The sequence below is a fragment of the Notothenia rossii genome (genome assembly GCF_949606895.1).
Source record: "Notothenia rossii genome assembly, chromosome: 9".
NCBI lineage: Eukaryota > Metazoa > Chordata > Actinopteri > Perciformes > Nototheniidae > Notothenia > Notothenia rossii.
In genome coordinates this window covers 60,507,933-60,524,332 of record NC_136907.1, presented here as the reverse complement: position 1 = coordinate 60,524,332, position 16,400 = coordinate 60,507,933, and the positions used below count along the sequence as shown (strand labels likewise).

Sequence of the window (16,400 nt, the reverse complement as noted above, 5' to 3'; positions counted from 1 at the left end):
ATCAAGTGTTGTACAGGGAACAAAAATATGTGTTAATACACTTTCAGCCACCTTATGTAAGGGGGAAATGTTCACTCTCTTCCTTAAAAAAGAAGCGCTATAATCTGATGTAAGACCCATTGTAAACATCTAAACTCATTATAAAATCAGGTTTTTCTCTATTAATACACAACACGTCATGTCTGAAAAGCACTTTTATTCATTTTGTTCATACGTTTGGGAAAAACATGTTATTGAGGAGTATGTGCAAATACAAAAAACCCAGATATTTCCGTTTATGCTTTTCTCTTGAACACCTGCACACAAACTACATCTTCACACGTCAGCTCCTGTGGGAGGAAAGAAGGATAATTAGAGAAAAATGAGAGCAATAACAGTGTCCTCATCATACTCAATAATCACATTCTGCTGTGCAATACATCCTACTAATCTTACATATTTCTCTTTTATTCATCATCAGGGCGTGTTCTGGTTCAAATAATTCAGCAGAAATCTAATTATCATGACAGATACTGTCAACCCACCAGGAAGAGTTTGTCTCCTTCGATCCAGTGTTTCCAGCCACGGTTAGCCTTCTCTCCTTTCTGCGTGCACACCAGCTTGTCCCCCTCCCAGGTCACAAGACACTACAATAAGTCACAAAGTGTATTTATTAAATACTTTAATTTAATATTTAATGCACATTCAAAAGTAAATAACAGTGTAGTAAAAAATTCCCCCGTCACTAAAATAAATCCTCTTTGAATTCCATCACTACCGTTACCACAAACATGCTCAATTTTCTGACTTAAAGGTTACTGCCACCTTATTTTGGCATATGTATTAAATGTTTCAGTCGCTATGTCTTTATGTAGACTTATAAGTGAACATCGTTACTATTAAGCTGATAATGTCTCAAAATAGTAGGATACTATCAACAAATAACCTTAATTCATTATTAGTTATTTTACTCGCCTCTAAAATGTGATGCTTTCTCTTTAAAGTTATTTCACAAGTCTTATTACATTTAATTTAGCTCTTTAAACAACATCTTCTTCTTACTTGCAGCTTGATAATCAATGCAAATATGCCTGCAAGTAACTGAAGCACCATTAGCACGCCATTTTGTGGAACAAAGCTATTGGATGTCATAATGAGAGCCCCCCCTCTCTTTCCTTGACTTGATAATACACTTGACTAACCATTGCCCTGCAAACACTTACATAACATGTTTTCACTATCTGAAAAGCAACCAGGCAATATGAAAAACTTCGACTCATCTGATAAACTATCACTGACTTTTTTTTCACTTCAAGGACTCCGTATCTGAGAGGTCAACCCACCTTGATGTTTCGGTTGTCTAGTCCCTTGGTGTGCTCGTCAAACTCTACCCCTACAGTGAAGGAGAGTTCATAATTCCTGAAGGTGCTCAGCGTTTTGACGGTAAACTTGTCTTCATCTTGGGATATAACTTTGGTCTGAGACAGGGAGATGGCAATTTTCCTTGTAGCAAAGTCAATGTCTGGAGCCAGAATACAGAGAGTGAATTAAGACATCTTTCCAGAGGAGACAGATTATAGTAGTGCATACATTATATTTTACAGGGATGCAATATTGAGAGCATTTTAGCAGTTGACATCATACAAGTATTTACATAAGAATCTGGGGTGAAATAACCTTATAATAAATGTTAGCCACAGAATACATTGAACTGTACAAAAAAAACTATATTTACAGATGCATGGGAGTGGATAAATATGTCTCTTCCGCTGCTCAAGCAGTAACATCACTTAACACATCACTAAGACATCCCAGACCTAAATTAAACATTTCTTACCCAACACTTTCAAATACTCCTCAAATATGTCATTGCTCTCCAGTATCCATTTCCCACTGAAGTCTGCAGGCATGATGGCAGCTGGTGACGCTGATGTCTGTGTGTGTAGACTTTAGACAGTGTATAGAGGGGAAAGGTGCAGGGTGTCCTCCTGCTTTTATACAATCAGGGGGAATGAGGGCAGACAACTATTGATAAGTGGGTTTATGGCTTGAACAGGATTGGCAGTGGTAGTTGTTTTTGGAGCGGGAGGGGGAGGGGACTCACCCTTCTCTTCCCGTCTTCACATGGTCATTGGGGGGGCTTGCGATAGGCATTTATGTGGGTGCGCGCACACACACACACACACACACACACACACACACACACACACACACACACACACACACACACACACACACACACACACACAGCAAGCTTTCTCTCACATGCACCTTTACAAACGTACACATGCAGACACTGCCCTGATGTTTTCAGTGTACAATGTACAGACGGAGAAGTTTTTTGTAACATCTGCCAACAGTGTGCACTCTTTATTTGTTCTTTTCTGTGGCATGTACAAATGCTGATCCAGAATACCCAGAAATGTGACCAAAGAGGTAACTGGAGTTCAACTAGTTTAGAAAAAAGTCAAGCATTTGTGACTCATGTGAAATAATTCAATGAATGCATTGATTTTGAATAATAATTTCTTTCTGTTATGTTTTTTTTTAAAGTTTAAAGTTATAATCCTTGTGATTTTCATCATATTAAACTCAAATTTTGATACAATTTATGTTGGCAAATAAACTGATCGGCATTAAATGGTCACACAATCACTATATAACTTTATATATGGTACTATGCATTGTCAGTGCTGCAACCCCTAACATATTCACAGAAATATACCCAGTTACCGCAGGTGTCACTAAATCAACCAGGAGTAAAGTCTTTAATTAAACCACTGGAGTCGACACACGACTTCACCATCTATTCTCTTTGTACAATATGATATGATATATGTGTCCATATAAGAATGATTTGTTTTGCAAGTTTGTTGTGAGTTCACATAATCATGTTTGGTCCTAAACTGTAAAAAGCTAAACACCATATTAAAGGTGAGTGTTGGAGAAAATACTGTTGTCTCCTTTTTGGGTTTGTTTTAATGCACTGATATCATGTGTGAGTCTGAACTGTGTACGACCTTGCAGCTGCCTCTTCTTGTGATAGGAGGAGGCAGGGCATTTCAGGTTGTTGATCTTTATGAGGAGACAGACACATACTTGTTGTCTCCTACATATCTAATTTCTATGAGGCGTGAAGGAAGTCCAGAAGACGCCACAGATGACCCATCACAGATGCTTTTCCGACACCCGCTGCTGATATTAGCGCCACCTCGATTTACGACTTTGTTGTTATCTCCTGTATTTTGGACTATATAAGCCTGATGTTTTTCCTGCTCCGTTGAGCAACATACCCCATGTGTGTGAGTTAAACAATATCCTTATGTGATTTAACTCTGCTCATTCTTGCAAGAATAAATTAGTACCTGATTATTGATTCTCAACCTGGTGTCGAGTGATATTTTCCTAACAGTGAGCACGGTTAAGCTTTCAGCAGATTAATGTCAAAACTGTTTCACAGTGTAAAGTTCTGCACTTACATTATCTGCAAAGTGAAGGTTAAACAGCCAAAAGGAACACATTTTCTAGCATATATGTGGAACTTTAAAATTGAGCATGGCTTGAAATCCTGTCCTGTCTGTTGATTGCTGATCAAAATATGAGTTGAGTAACTGACCTTCTTCCAGACCAGAGTTGCACTCAGTAGAAATGTTTTAATGAGAACAAATGCAAATGGTGATTTCAGCCTGGCGCCAGACTCTGTTTGTGCCACCTCCCTGAGACCATCATTTTTTTTAACCAGCCATAGCCAGAGCAGGGAGAGATCAATAACAGCCCCCTGTGGAACCATACATAATCAGAGCCTGCAGGTAGATGCAGGGATTGGCAGGTTGTGAATGCACAAAAAGTGGCAGGACGCTGAACCGCAGAGCGAGCAGCAGCAGCAAAGAATGAGCAAGTGAGTTGGACAGCTGACTGCCCAATTGCTAATGGCAATGCACAGAGTGAGTTGACAGATTAGCTGATTCAGAGCACACCGGGGCTCGAGTTGTCTGGCCACAGCTCCACGGGCTTCACTTCACTCACCGAAACTCTCAAGCAGAGGCCATAATAGACCTTGTGCAAGTCTGTAAAAGCATTTTTAGATAAAAAGAGCTACCACAGCTGATGTGTTGGCCTGAGAAACTTGGATTAATGATAAGCAATCATTTATGTGTTGTATGACTGAACTACCAAACGAATACATTCCAAATCCAACAAGTCTAATTAAAAAAATAAATGGCAGTGGTACTCAGACAAACACATCTGACATAATTAAGCATTGTTTACTTTATTGATTGATTCATTTTACTATATTGGCACACTCCCAAAGGAACTGGGAGGGATACATACACATCATTATATATATATCCATTCTGGAGACTAAGCATCAGTAGTGAAGAAGTTTACAGCCCTCAAACACACTCAGACTTGTATTTTTTGACATCCAAAGCAATTTTTAAGGGAACTAAAATGGGATTAACCCACGCTCTATTGTCTTCAAGGCCATCCTTCACTTTAGGTCATTTCAGATTAGTTTCACCTCCAGTAGCAATATGCATGCAGCCAACGCTTCTAAACTGTTAATCAAAAGAGCTCCCACCCTGAGACAGATATAGAGTATTGCATGTTGTGATGATACATGATACATAATGCCCCTGCCCCTCTGAATTTTTTTTTTGGAAAAGTAGTTATGATGGAATATAGCTGTGTGTTTCATGACATTTTCAATACAGGAAAACAAATGGATGGACATTATGGATTGATGTAGGATTGGATGTCAGAGGCATGGGATGTTTCTGGTGTGTCTGTTTAGGCCCATGTCAACCGGGGGCGCCATCCTGTTCAGTTAGGACTTTTTGAACACCTGCTGGCTAACAACTCCACCGGCTCTCAGCTCCTGCAGGTAACAACAGACAATACATTCGTTTTAAATATTTTTAGATCTGACTCAGAATGTAATATTGACTAATGAAAATGACCAGGAGAATTATAGATCTTAATCCCTACTGTCTTCTGTATTTCTTACAATCACAGACAAACATTTGACTAACATAGAAACATTAAATAGATGGTAGGTTCTGAGGATATGTTAATTATTAGTATATTATTCAAGAGGTCATTCACAGTTCAGTATTCAGTTTAATTAAGGGGGGTTTTAAAGGGCAGCAACAGTTTGATAGAATACATTCTACCATCCAAATTACAAAGAGTTTTCTGCCACTGGAGGCCACTGTTGCACAACATTCATAACCCTCTGCCAGCTCTAGGAAACCTCCAACTAATATCTAATTTCATGCCAGCTGATTGAAAACATCTGTTGGCATAGTTTATAACAGATCATTTGGCAGATCATTTTTTGCCTAGCTTTGATAGCAGTAATCACACAGAGGGTAATCTGATAATGCTGAGCTAATGAAAATGGTAATGTGCAAGCCATTACTTTAAAGTCTTTTCAGATGCTAATGCTTTCATTACATGCCTCTCTGTGAATTTAGGAGGAGAGAAAGTTATTGAAGTTCTTCTAACAGAAATTAGATGGTAAAGTCGAGATAATAACGTGGCTGTTATGTGCTTGATCACTGGAACGCTTAAGAATTAGAATATACAAGTGTGTTTTTCCTCTTAAAACAGTTACTTTAGGGGTAAACATATATGATTGACTTGGCAGTAAATTAGTATCATACACATGCAGTTCACACAATAAATTGCACTGCTGGAGCTTGTGGGCTAATTCAAGAGTCACACATTATAATAAATGCACCGCACATACTGTGCTAAAAGGCATTTTGGATTTGGATTAAAGTGTCCAAATTGCATAAATTATTATTCATGGCAGAAGCTGATGTTTTCTTACCAGATGAAGCTCATCTCCATCCACCCAGTGGGTCCAGCCTCTCCCTTCTATCTCTCCCTTCTGCACACACACCAGCTTGTCTCCATCCCAAGAGATGGTGGTCTGCATGAGGCCAGGAGGAAAATGGGATTATAGCACATCATTTACTAGTGTAGACGTTTTTCAAAACAATGTAGATGCATGCACATATAGAGGTGTTAAACATTTTCCCATAAATAATGATTCTTATAGAATCTGCAAATACAGACACACATGACCCTTTTCTCTCAGCCACCCTCCAAACAGCTTTTTTATTATCAGCATACAAAAAAGCTTTTCAAGGGGGACCCCAGATAATCTTTGATCCTATTCAGTATTCAGGGACATAATCTGATTAAAAGGACTTGAGTCTCTACTTATTTCTCTCTCACTTTCTTTTCCTGCGGTATCTGACACCGGTCTCACAGCAGTTCATTCACATTGAGTGTGAGAAGTTTAAAGAATGTTTTGTAAGTAGACAGGTTTTTGTATACAGTCTCACTACACCATATGCTCATTAAAGTCTGGAGGTGTGCCAAACAGAACTGTTAGTTTATATGCACACAGGATTTGCACTGAGACGAAATCGGAAAGGTTCAATAGGTTTCTCAAAAGTGTGATACAGCACATGAATGAACATTTATAATAAACCCCTTCTGGTTACATTGTCTACACATTCTCACCATGCATTTCCTGTCATCCACTCCAGACAGATCCTCCTCAAACTCCTTGCCCACATGGAAGTCCATGTTGTAGTTTTTGAATGTGCTAAGGGTTTTGATGACTATGTGGTCCCCATCGTGGGAAATGTCCTTATCAGGCTTCAACAAGGTGGCGATTTTCCTGACGGCAACATTTACATCTGCAACAGGTTCCAGCGAAGTGCGAGAAAATCAGTCAGAAACATGAGAAACTCTCTGTTTTAATAGACTAATACAGTTCAAAACACAAACTTATTTCCTTAAGACATACTTTTTATTCAGTTATGGTAATTTGGTCCATTTCTGTTGAGTTGTATTTTTTTAATAAACAATGATTTTGTATTCTATAGTTTTTATATAAAAGTAATTGGAAGATATTAAGTATGTCAACAAATGTGGATTTCTCTCAATGTACTACACCTTGCAATAGCTGCAGTCTCGCTTAACTAAAGTTGAAATAGTAGTATTTATAGGTTTACAATAACTACTTTACTATTAAAAGCTCCAGTGATTAAACATTTCCCCCCTTGCCTCTCTCTTTAGTAGGCCTGTCCTCCACTCTCCCCTGCTGCAAACTCACCAAGAGCCTTCAGGTAGTCCTCGAAGTTATCGCTGGAAATCATTTTCCAATATCCGTTCAAATCGACTGGCATGTTGGCGGTTGCTGCTCTCTTTACTCCCAGTGAATGATGAAGATGTCTGCTGTGGACAGCAACTTGCTCCAGAGTGCAGAACCTGCTTTCAAAAGCCTCAATTTGAACCAAATTCACTTGAATCCGATTACCTCCCACTCCCCCTCCAACATGCATACAGAGTGTGGAGTAGCTTTATGTTAGAGAGTGCTTACTTTGGGATTAGGATGAATACACTTCTTTTATTAATTGACACAAGCGCACTTATAGGGATTTCCACGTGTGGCAGCTTTGGCATAGTTCTGTTGTATAAGATTAGTAATATCTTAAAATCAATCAAAGTAATAATCAACATACAGGGCAAACAACAATCAGCCTAATGGAGTGAAATCATACAAAGTTCTATTACGTATCAGCAAGTGGATGTAAAGCACACAGTGTGAATAATATGCAGCGAAATACAAAAGCAGAACCACCTGAGCTTAAAAGGATCCAACTGAAACAATGAAATGTAGCACAATAGGGACTGTCACCACTTTTGTTTCGCCTAAATAACTCAATTAATTTGATAATCTCTTTTAAAAGGCTAGCTGCAGCAAACAAACTGTCTAAATCCTTTGCTGACTGGGACACAGACAAAGACACACACAAAGACACACACAAAGACACACCACCGCTCAAAGGATGCCAGTCAGTATCAGTCACAGTGGCGCTTTCAGCCACTGGCCTCAATGAAAAAATACCTTCTGTAGCTGAGCAACTGTCAGGATTACTTTAAATCGTTTGGTGGAAGAAAAAAAAACACAGGCTCACAGACGCAGTGTGTGGATGATAATTGGGGAACTGAATAGCTCCACAATAAATTGCTGTTTGGAGGCTGCTGCAGAGTAGAAACACTAACAATGATCTTTATATGTGAGCAAATGTAAAACAGTATCTATTGTTCAATTAAAAACGTACACATGGGGCGCTTTGGTAGCCTTGGGATTAAGATGCACACAATCTAATATACATAAAATATACACAACACACACTCTGCATTTCAAAAGCAGATCCTTAGGTTTTCAGATATAAGGCCCAAATAATGTTTACATAAATATAAGTATTTCTCCAGGATAATCACACATTTATGAAACAAAATTCACACCATTGTGTCAGTTTTAAAAACAACTTTGACACATTTAAATGGATTTTGCACCTTGAACTATATTCCACAACCATTGTCTATTGTGAAATGATTTCCCATTTTGGCTGCTTTTAAGAAAAGAAGGAACATCAATTGTTTGTTCTTGTGAACTGTTTAAATAACGGTTTATAATTGTATCTCTAAAAGGGTCGGATAAGTTTTATTTTTATGCATATATTAGGTATTTGGGTTGTTAGGGGGATGTGGACTCATTACCTTAGTATGTCTTTAATGCTGCGAGCTGCAACGGAAAAAAAACAGTCAGACTTAAATAATTTAAATATATTTTATTTAAATGTATCCAACTCTGCAATGGTGTGATATGTAAAACTACAAGTACACTACAAAAACTACAAATGTTTATGTATTGGCAACACTCCAAGTGTATGATTGAAAACACACCACAGCACTGTGAAAATGTTCTTACTAACAACAAGTGATGCCTGGAAAAACACATTTGGGCCATGGTGTGTCTCTTAGCAGGATGTGCAGAGCTCTATCACTCTGCAGTCCAGTGGAAGTTAGCCGAGCGTCCAGTCCCTGAAGAGAAGCACTGATCTGTGAGTGAGTTCACACTTCAAGGCCTTCATGCTCAGCTATCAGTCATCCAGACTCTTCCCTGGCTGTGTTGCTTGTTTGGCGAGCGGCCTCAGCACTGTGCCCTTATTTCTCCTCTCGCTGTCCTCCGTGTAGAGGTTGTGCTGGTGAATATATTCTATCACAGAGTCTGGGATCAAGTATTTCACGCTAAGGCCCCGTCTCAGAGCCCGGCGGACCTCAGTGGCGCTCGTCTCGTTTCTCACCCATTCCCTCACCAGGAAAATGTTATGACTGTGGCGCGAGAGAGTGTCTGACGCGGCCACGGCTTGCTCGGGATGAAGCCCCCCCCGACTGACGCAGATGAGTCCGAAATGTCCCGCCACCTCCTCAACGTGGTCGTCCAGCCACAGGTCAGGGACCTGGAAAGTGTCGAGGAAATCAGCTCCACACAGGAGCTTCAACTGGGGACAGGGGCCTGAAGGGAGAGGGCGGAGAAATGGTGACTGATATTTATCATAAAAATACAATTATAAAACATAGCATGGAATAAAGTTCAGGAAAAAAAATTGATACGCAATGAGTGGCCAAAGTTACTTCTCGAATATATATATATATATATATATATATAAGTTTGCCAACTTCACAATGAAACTACAAAAGTTGGCAATCCTATAATTCTCCTCAAAGGGATCTCAAACTGGAATAATTAGTGATTTCAATATCAAGGAAAAAGTTGTATTTGAGTCTTGACCTGACATGACTAGATCTGATTAACTAGTTTTAAAGAAATACATTACTTAAATATCTATGGGGCTGAAGGCTAAAGCTAAACATGTGGATTGGTGGCTTTTGATTAGAAGACAAAACTAAAATCATAATATTTTTTGAAAGATATTTTCATGGTTGTCTAGTTGTTGGATGTGTTCATCCTCTGAGGAGCATGATATATGTATTCAATTTCATGGGAAATTATGAAATACGTTTACATTTACTCTGACCAAAATGGTGAACCAATCAAACATTGCCATCTCAATAATAAGAATAATTCACACCCAACGCCACAGTTTAAAACCAGATATATAATGCCGGAAACCAACAGAGGTCAAAGGGTTTCTGAGCTGATCGTAAATTCACAACAGTGAGAGGTTCTTACTCAAGAGGGGAGAGGGGTTTCCACTGGAGTCTTTGTGTTCTCCTGTGCTCTGCTCATACTCCTTCAAGATACGGCCATAATGATTCCTGCATGACAAGCAAAGATTACGATTAATGTCTTTGGTAATGGTAATACATCGATTTTCCTTACTAATATTGAGTATTTATTTCTTCATCTTGTCACCAGTAGCTAGTCAAGTATTACAACATAATTTGCCTTATTCTTTTCATTAATGGACAACATTTTAATATAAACATCATGCATAGAACGCTTTATCAAACTGAACTGAATAATTAAAGGGAAAAAGTTGATGCTTGACAGAGGAACTTTTAAAAATAGAAATAAAACCATTTTTCAAGTTAAGCCTCCTAAAGGTGTTCTAGAAGGTCTGTGTGTGTGTGTGTGTGTGTGTGTGTGTGTGTGTGTGTGTGTGTGTGTGTGTGTGTGTGTGTGTGTGTGTGTGTGTGTGTGTGTGTGTGTGTGTGCGTGTGTGTGTGTGTCAGGACTTGTGACATGGATAACAACAGGCCACTTCATGGCTTGATCAGCACCCTTGTTGCGCAAACACTATGACGGGATTTGTAAGAAATCCGAAGCAGGAGGGAGGGAGAATTAATAAAGCGGAAGAAGTACAATGATGCAAGTGTAAGAGACCTTTCTAAAAATAAGCCTGAATAATGATTAAGTTTGTGCAGTAATACAGAGTAAGGTAAAACAAATCCATTACATCATCCATTCTCTTTCAGAGCTGCAACGGTTAGTTGACTTGGGAGAAAAAAATAATGGCACACTTTTTTGATAATCATTAAAGGGCATTTTTATGCAGAAAATGCTGTTTTCAGCCTTTCACGTTCTGCTTGTCTGTTTAATATATACATCTGAATGTCTTATTGGGTTTGGACTGACAAAACAATACATTTTAAGAAATCCTCTCAGACTTTGAGTAACTTGGATGGCCTTATTTCACTTTATTATGACATTTCTTAGATTTAATCGATTAATCTAGAAAATAATCTGCAGATTAATCGATATTGAAAATAATCAATAGCTGCAGCCCTATTCGCTTGGGCTGGATTCTTGAAAAAGAACCACCTGCAAATACCTTCCACATTCCTGCATAGTAAACTGGGACATGCCCTATTCATAGCACCTACTGTATGCCTGTCTCTTTTCGCACATACTCATGTCCAAAGTAGCCATTTGCAATTACAGCATCCCATCTCTGCCAGTGAATTTAACAGCAGGTGCCCCTTATTTCATCTCATGAAAAACAGTCTAGTCTGGCAGGAGACCAGAACCTGACAACACACTGCTGTATATCTAGTTAAGGTTGGCAAGGAGCAGGGCGAGCGGAGGAGCAACTCTTTTAACTCTGCTGGTGCTGTGCTGAAACTTGATGTCAGCAAAGAAAACTATAACAGAGGTAAAAGATGAGAGTAAAGCTAATAGAAGCAATTATCAGCTACTGGGTGGTGGATATAAACTGGAAATAAGATGTTCTTGGTTCTGTCAACACAAAAACACAGTACGGGACACTTGTTTTATTATTAATGAAAGGTCTTAATGTGTTGACTAGCTGCATATACCATTTCATCTTAAAATGACAGGCAGGCTGACATTATCCTACAAATGTGTGCATGTAACCTTTAATAAATGAAGCGAAGTGAACTCTAATGTTGCTATAAACTTGTTTTACACCTCATGGTGACCACGGTCTCTGTCCAGTCTGCCTGCTGGCTCTCCCATTCATCAACCGTGACCCAGTCGGAGCTCTGCAGCGCCAGCTTTGCCATGGCGATACGGTGCTGAGCCAGAACCAGGCCTTGCTTTCCGTAGCCATCACTGACTGGAGACAAGATGCCACCCACCACCTGGTACTGGCCTGAAGGGAGAGAGGAAGATGAATACAGTGTTATCTGGACCATGAAAGCCGATACAGACCCAGCATATAAATCAGTAGACAAAGACCTGTGAGATACATGCTATGATTGATGCATTTAAAACATGGTTATCGAACAATGTCATTACTTACAGCTCGTACTGTGTAATCGATTTGAAACTCCTTTAACCATTGAGTTGTCTTAAGGGTAAATAACCCCAATGATATTTTGTAACCAACATTACAGAAAATAAAAATTGAAAGCTGTACACAAGGGTTAGGGTTATTTTTGACACAGCAATTCCCAATGTTGGAATAGATTCAAAAGATTTGTTTTGTACAAAATTATCTTATATACTTTCTATTTATTGGTGATGTTTATACACCTTGCAGGTGGAGACTAGTATTGTATGGTTAAAAAGCTCATTGATAGGAAAAGTTAAACAATACTTAATTCATAACAATATACGTTCTTTTGTTCCCCAAAAGAACAAGGACTCTTGTTGTTTCCCTTTACTTTTCCTAAACTGTGAAAAGGGAAAAACCAGCTATTACCAAAGTGGGCCATAAATGACAGGTTGTTTCTTCATGCTACATAGATTTAGGGTTTTACATTGAATTAAGCTGCTTTATTTCAGGGATTTAGCAGAGGTCTACCATTTCTGACCCTTTGATCAAAATAAATATACATATGATACATGTTTGGACAACCCAAGCGGAAATGAGTAAAAGTATCAAAATGCAATGGGGAATAGAGAAGCTAATTGTGTTAAATCTAGTGTTTATAAAAAACATGTTTCAAAAACAGATGTTTTTGCACCTGCATTACAAGAACAGTACTTTTCCTATTGTTACACTCAAACTAGTCAGCTGATCTTATAGGTGAGGGGTCAGAGGGAAATGGTAAGAGCATTATTCTCAGTTCCTGCCCACTGCAATGCTACACAGTGCATAGTTACACAAAGCATCTTAAGAGTGGGAGCCGACTCAGGACCAGTGTATTACTGTTCAGGTATAATGATGTCGTTGTGACCATGTGGGTACTCTTATTCAGAGCAGCTTTGGACCTGGGTTTATATAAAGGAGACTGTGTTTGCTGACATCATTGTTACATTGTCCAGTGAAACGTGGGCCCTGCGGCATCATAAAAATGACTTATAACTAGTTCTATATATATATATATATATATAAATATTATTATTCATACTTGATTCAAACACAAATATGTTGGGTGTTTAAAGCTGCACAACAAGCTGAAAAACAAAGCCCTGTCATTGCCTATATGCCTAATGTGCTAGCAAATAACCTACTTTCACATAAGGAAGGCAAAGAGCAAGATTAACATTCCTTTAGAGTTTGTTTATGGCAAGTTTAATCTCTCTTGAGCTTTCAGATTGAACCAACTCCTGAGACAAACTCTGCATTGTTAGCTTTCTTATCCCGCTACTGTCTTAGTGTCTGACTTTGTATATCTGGTGCTTATTTAGACCACTCAGACAGAAGGTTTATCTGGGCTTGTTAGCTGAAAACAGCTGCCTGCTGCTGCTGCTGCTGCTGGAAGCAAGGCTGATGAAAGTGAGGACACTGAACCAAACAGTACATTTGCAGGCCATAAAATAAAAATAATGATGTGACTCTAAAAAAAACTCTGTGGAGCTGTTGGCTCATAATCCTGTGTTAGTTCATTACTGCGAGCAACCTCTTTTACAATACACACAGTCATTTGATTTATTGTAAACATAAAGAATATTAATTGGTGGACATTAACCAGAAGCTCCTTTGGCCCTGAGGGTTTTCAGATACAAAAAGTAAAATAAACCAAACCATACCTGTGCTGTGCATGTGGTCTCTGGCCAGCTCAAACAGCCTCATGTGCTGGTTGGTGATGGGATTAAAGGAGCCGCAGGCTAGCAGGACCAGTGGAATACGGCGGGTGGCCATCTTGGTTTACCCCCCTTACACAACAGTCATCAAACCTTGGCTGGAAGAAGTAGAAAGAGTTATTAACATTGAGGGATTAAGACGATGAGATGCAAAGGGGAGAAGACTGAAGGAAGCTAGCATGAGTTTGTGTTCTGTAGAACAGGGGTTCCCAACCTTTTGTGTTTGATGTGTTTATGTGGATTCAAAAGTCATAAATAATCTACGAAATGGAGGAGACCGATCTGATCGGAGCAACTGTGACAAATAATCCAACTGAAACCGGCATGGACAATGACTATGTTTTAAAAATGCGCTTATCCAGACAAGCCTGGTTTAGACACTTTACGGGCAGAAGAAACATTTATATTAAAGAAAAAATAGGTACTAACTTGATTTTTTATTAAAATTAATTAATCAATTATTTTTTATATTTTATTGTAATGTAGAGACAAGGCTTTTAGTGACAATCATGTATTGCGTTATTATATGTAAAAAAAAAAGAAAAGAAAAAATTCTAAATATGATATTTGGCCCCAAATCATCTGAGGCCTGGCGCACCCCCTGCAATCTTTGGCGCACCCCCAAGGGGGGCGCGCCCCCCAGGCTGGGAACAACTGCTGTAGACTGTATGTATCTACAAGTTATGTTCAACTTTTAAGTACTCCTGCTGCTGTTGCATTCTGCAGAGGTTCCCTTAGTTCACCACAAGAACCTATTCGTCATTTGGTGGGAGTTTTTTAATCACAAGGCACCTTACGATGTATGAGTACTGTTAGTATAGGTGGCCCAAGTGAGCAATGACCCATAGCATGGCCATTCTGTGCTCATTTATCATTGGGACACACAAAGCAGGGAGTAACACTGGAGTCATGCACTGCAGGAGCAGAACAACTGCAAGGGCATTTCATTTTACTGTGTACATCAATGTGTAAACACACCTAATTAATATCAGACCCTGTCCACACATCAGCTGGAAAGATTTCCATCTGATCTCTCTTTTTTCAACAATTGGATTTTACATCCTGTCTTAACAGTGTCAAAGTATTGCTTTGGTTTTACTTTTCACCAAGTGTTTCTTGCTTTAGAAGTGCGATACACAGCAAATGTATTTATAAATGTACTTATTTGTTGATTAATACAAAGGTTCATATTGATTTGCACTAGGAGCACAGGTCTACTGTATGCAGTGGGTGTTTTAGATAAGGAAGCCATAACTTGACTTATGTTTACTTTAGGCTTATAGTATGTTTTGACCTTATGTGACTACACAGCAAATGGTCAATAATGAATTCAGTTTTTCAGGGGTTAGGGGTTAATTGCTTTTGAATGTACATCATGATTAACTTCCTGTAGGATCCTGATAGTTAGATCGGGGCATGTGACAGGAACATACAGCATACAGCAGACCAGAGACTGTCGTCTATCGCAGTTCAGCTATAAGGCTTTACGCTTTTAGAAAAATTAAAAAGGAGTTGCTGTGGATGTTTGTAGTTGTGACATTGCAATTTAAGTCAGAGGGCAGCAAACACTTACTCGTTTAGTCAAGGAAGCATTGACATTGAAAATCAGCTAACATTGATTAGCCCAGCAGAACATAAATATATGCTAAGCGACAAACACACATTCGGGTGAATGAATGAACGAGAGTGAAATGTGGTCACTTCAAACTGTGATAAAACAAAAACACAATACCATGTGCAGGCAGGAATAATAGATCCTTTGTTTACCTTCGTATCATTACTGTTTGGTAAGTGTGTCACACTCTTTCCTCTCCCCGTTCTGAGGAGCTGTTACTCGATGGTTCCGCAGAGAGAAACTGGCTGAAGTGCGACCCCTGGCGGAGGAAGGGAACACAATGGAGCAAAGCGACGGAGCTCTCCATGGTACTGACATACTGGCGAATGTGTTTTTAATTACACAAAATAGATACTTGTTTGAAACCAACAATAAGTATGTTACTGAATTCATTGTAATACAATGTTGTTCATTTATGGGTGAGCGCATTGTCTTCCCAGAATAAACCTACTGTAATCATAAACTGACCTTTAAAGCGATGCAGCTTCAAACACCTACATGCTCCTGGTAACCTTTCATTCCATTGTTGTTAACTCCTTGTCAAATGGTGAGGAAAAGCGTTGTTAAACACTAATTGACCATCAGACAACAGCTGTATAGTCAGTGGCTTTTCATGCTTTGTTGCCCAAGGACAAGAATAACATTACAACGAATGCAAAGGTTAAAATAAAAACCATGTTTTTTCACAGACTGTTGATATACAGTATAACCCTTCACTAGAAAATACTGTTTACTCCACCTAAGCATTGCACATTATGCATGCAAAAACAACCTGTTTCATTGTATAGTTAACGCTGTTAGTGCTCAGCCAATGAACTGTAGGTTTGAAGCCTTCTGATTGTTGGTTCATTAATGAATTAAGACTTTAAGGTAAGAATGTGTCTGTCTTTGTGAAGAAACAAATACTGTCATATATCTGGGCTAAAAGCTGTTATCGTCTCGCCTGCTCAGTCTGTATCAGATAAAATGAACAAATCC

At 38.9% G+C, this 16,400-nt stretch overlaps 3 protein-coding genes across 3 annotated transcripts; all 3 read right to left on the bottom strand.

The window, feature by feature from the left end:
- Positions 1-181: 181 nt before the first annotated feature.
- Positions 182-1,998, bottom strand: rbp2b (retinol binding protein 2b, cellular). The gene is made up of 4 exons (XM_079648077.1): positions 1,817-1,998; positions 1,323-1,501; positions 525-626; positions 182-329 (listed from the first exon to the last, which is right to left on the bottom strand). Exons 1-4 carry the CDS (start codon positions 1,887-1,889, stop codon positions 276-278), a joined length of 408 nt encoding a protein of 135 aa, XP_079504203.1. The 5' UTR covers positions 1,890-1,998; the 3' UTR covers positions 182-275.
- A 2,230-nt stretch (positions 1,999-4,228) lies between these two features.
- rbp1.1 (retinol binding protein 1, cellular, tandem duplicate 1) lies at positions 4,229-7,320 on the bottom strand. Its single transcript, XM_079648076.1, has 4 exons — positions 7,115-7,320; positions 6,517-6,695; positions 5,816-5,917; positions 4,229-4,858 (listed from the first exon to the last, which is right to left on the bottom strand). The coding sequence occupies exons 1-4, from the start codon at positions 7,185-7,187 to the stop codon at positions 4,808-4,810; spliced, it is 405 nt and encodes a 134-aa protein (XP_079504202.1). The 5' UTR covers positions 7,188-7,320; the 3' UTR covers positions 4,229-4,807.
- A 1,304-nt stretch (positions 7,321-8,624) lies between these two features.
- nmnat3 (nicotinamide nucleotide adenylyltransferase 3) lies at positions 8,625-15,681 on the bottom strand. Its single transcript, XM_079648075.1, has 5 exons — positions 15,575-15,681; positions 13,754-13,905; positions 11,744-11,927; positions 10,046-10,131; positions 8,625-9,367 (listed from the first exon to the last, which is right to left on the bottom strand). The coding sequence occupies exons 2-5, from the start codon at positions 13,863-13,865 to the stop codon at positions 8,952-8,954; spliced, it is 798 nt and encodes a 265-aa protein (XP_079504201.1). The 5' UTR covers positions 13,866-13,905; positions 15,575-15,681; the 3' UTR covers positions 8,625-8,951.
- Positions 15,682-16,400: the final 719 nt, after the last annotated feature.

What these genes read in the sequence shown, in the direction of transcription:
- nmnat3 (XM_079648075.1), bottom strand. Translation starts at nt 13,865, where the DNA reads ATGGCCACCCGCCGTATTCCACTGGTCCTGCTAGCCTGCGGCTCCTTT. An exon ending in AGACCACATGCACAGCACAG is followed by an intron (nt 11,928 to 13,753) that starts GTATGGTTTGGT and finishes CTCTCCCTTCAG; the next exon opens with GCCAGTACCAGGTGGTGGGT. An exon ending in AAACCCCTCTCCCCTCTTGA is followed by an intron (nt 9,368 to 10,045) that starts GTAAGAACCTCT and finishes CTCTCCCTTCAG; the next exon opens with GCCCCTGTCCCCAGTTGAAG.
- rbp2b (XM_079648077.1), bottom strand. Translation starts at nt 1,889, where the DNA reads ATGCCTGCAGACTTCAGTGGGAAATGGATACTGGAGAGCAATGACATA. An exon ending in GGAGTATTTGAAAGTGTTGG is followed by an intron (nt 1,502 to 1,816) that starts GTAAGAAATGTT and finishes TTCTGGCTCCAG; the next exon opens with ACATTGACTTTGCTACAAGG. An exon ending in TAGACAACCGAAACATCAAG is followed by an intron (nt 627 to 1,322) that starts GTGGGTTGACCT and finishes GACTTATTGTAG; the next exon opens with TGTCTTGTGACCTGGGAGGG.
- rbp1.1 (XM_079648076.1), bottom strand. Translation starts at nt 7,187, where the DNA reads ATGCCAGTCGATTTGAACGGATATTGGAAAATGATTTCCAGCGATAAC. An exon ending in GGACTACCTGAAGGCTCTTG is followed by an intron (nt 6,696 to 7,114) that starts GTGAGTTTGCAG and finishes AACCTGTTGCAG; the next exon opens with ATGTAAATGTTGCCGTCAGG. An exon ending in TGGATGACAGGAAATGCATG is followed by an intron (nt 5,918 to 6,516) that starts GTGAGAATGTGT and finishes GGCCTCATGCAG; the next exon opens with ACCACCATCTCTTGGGATGG.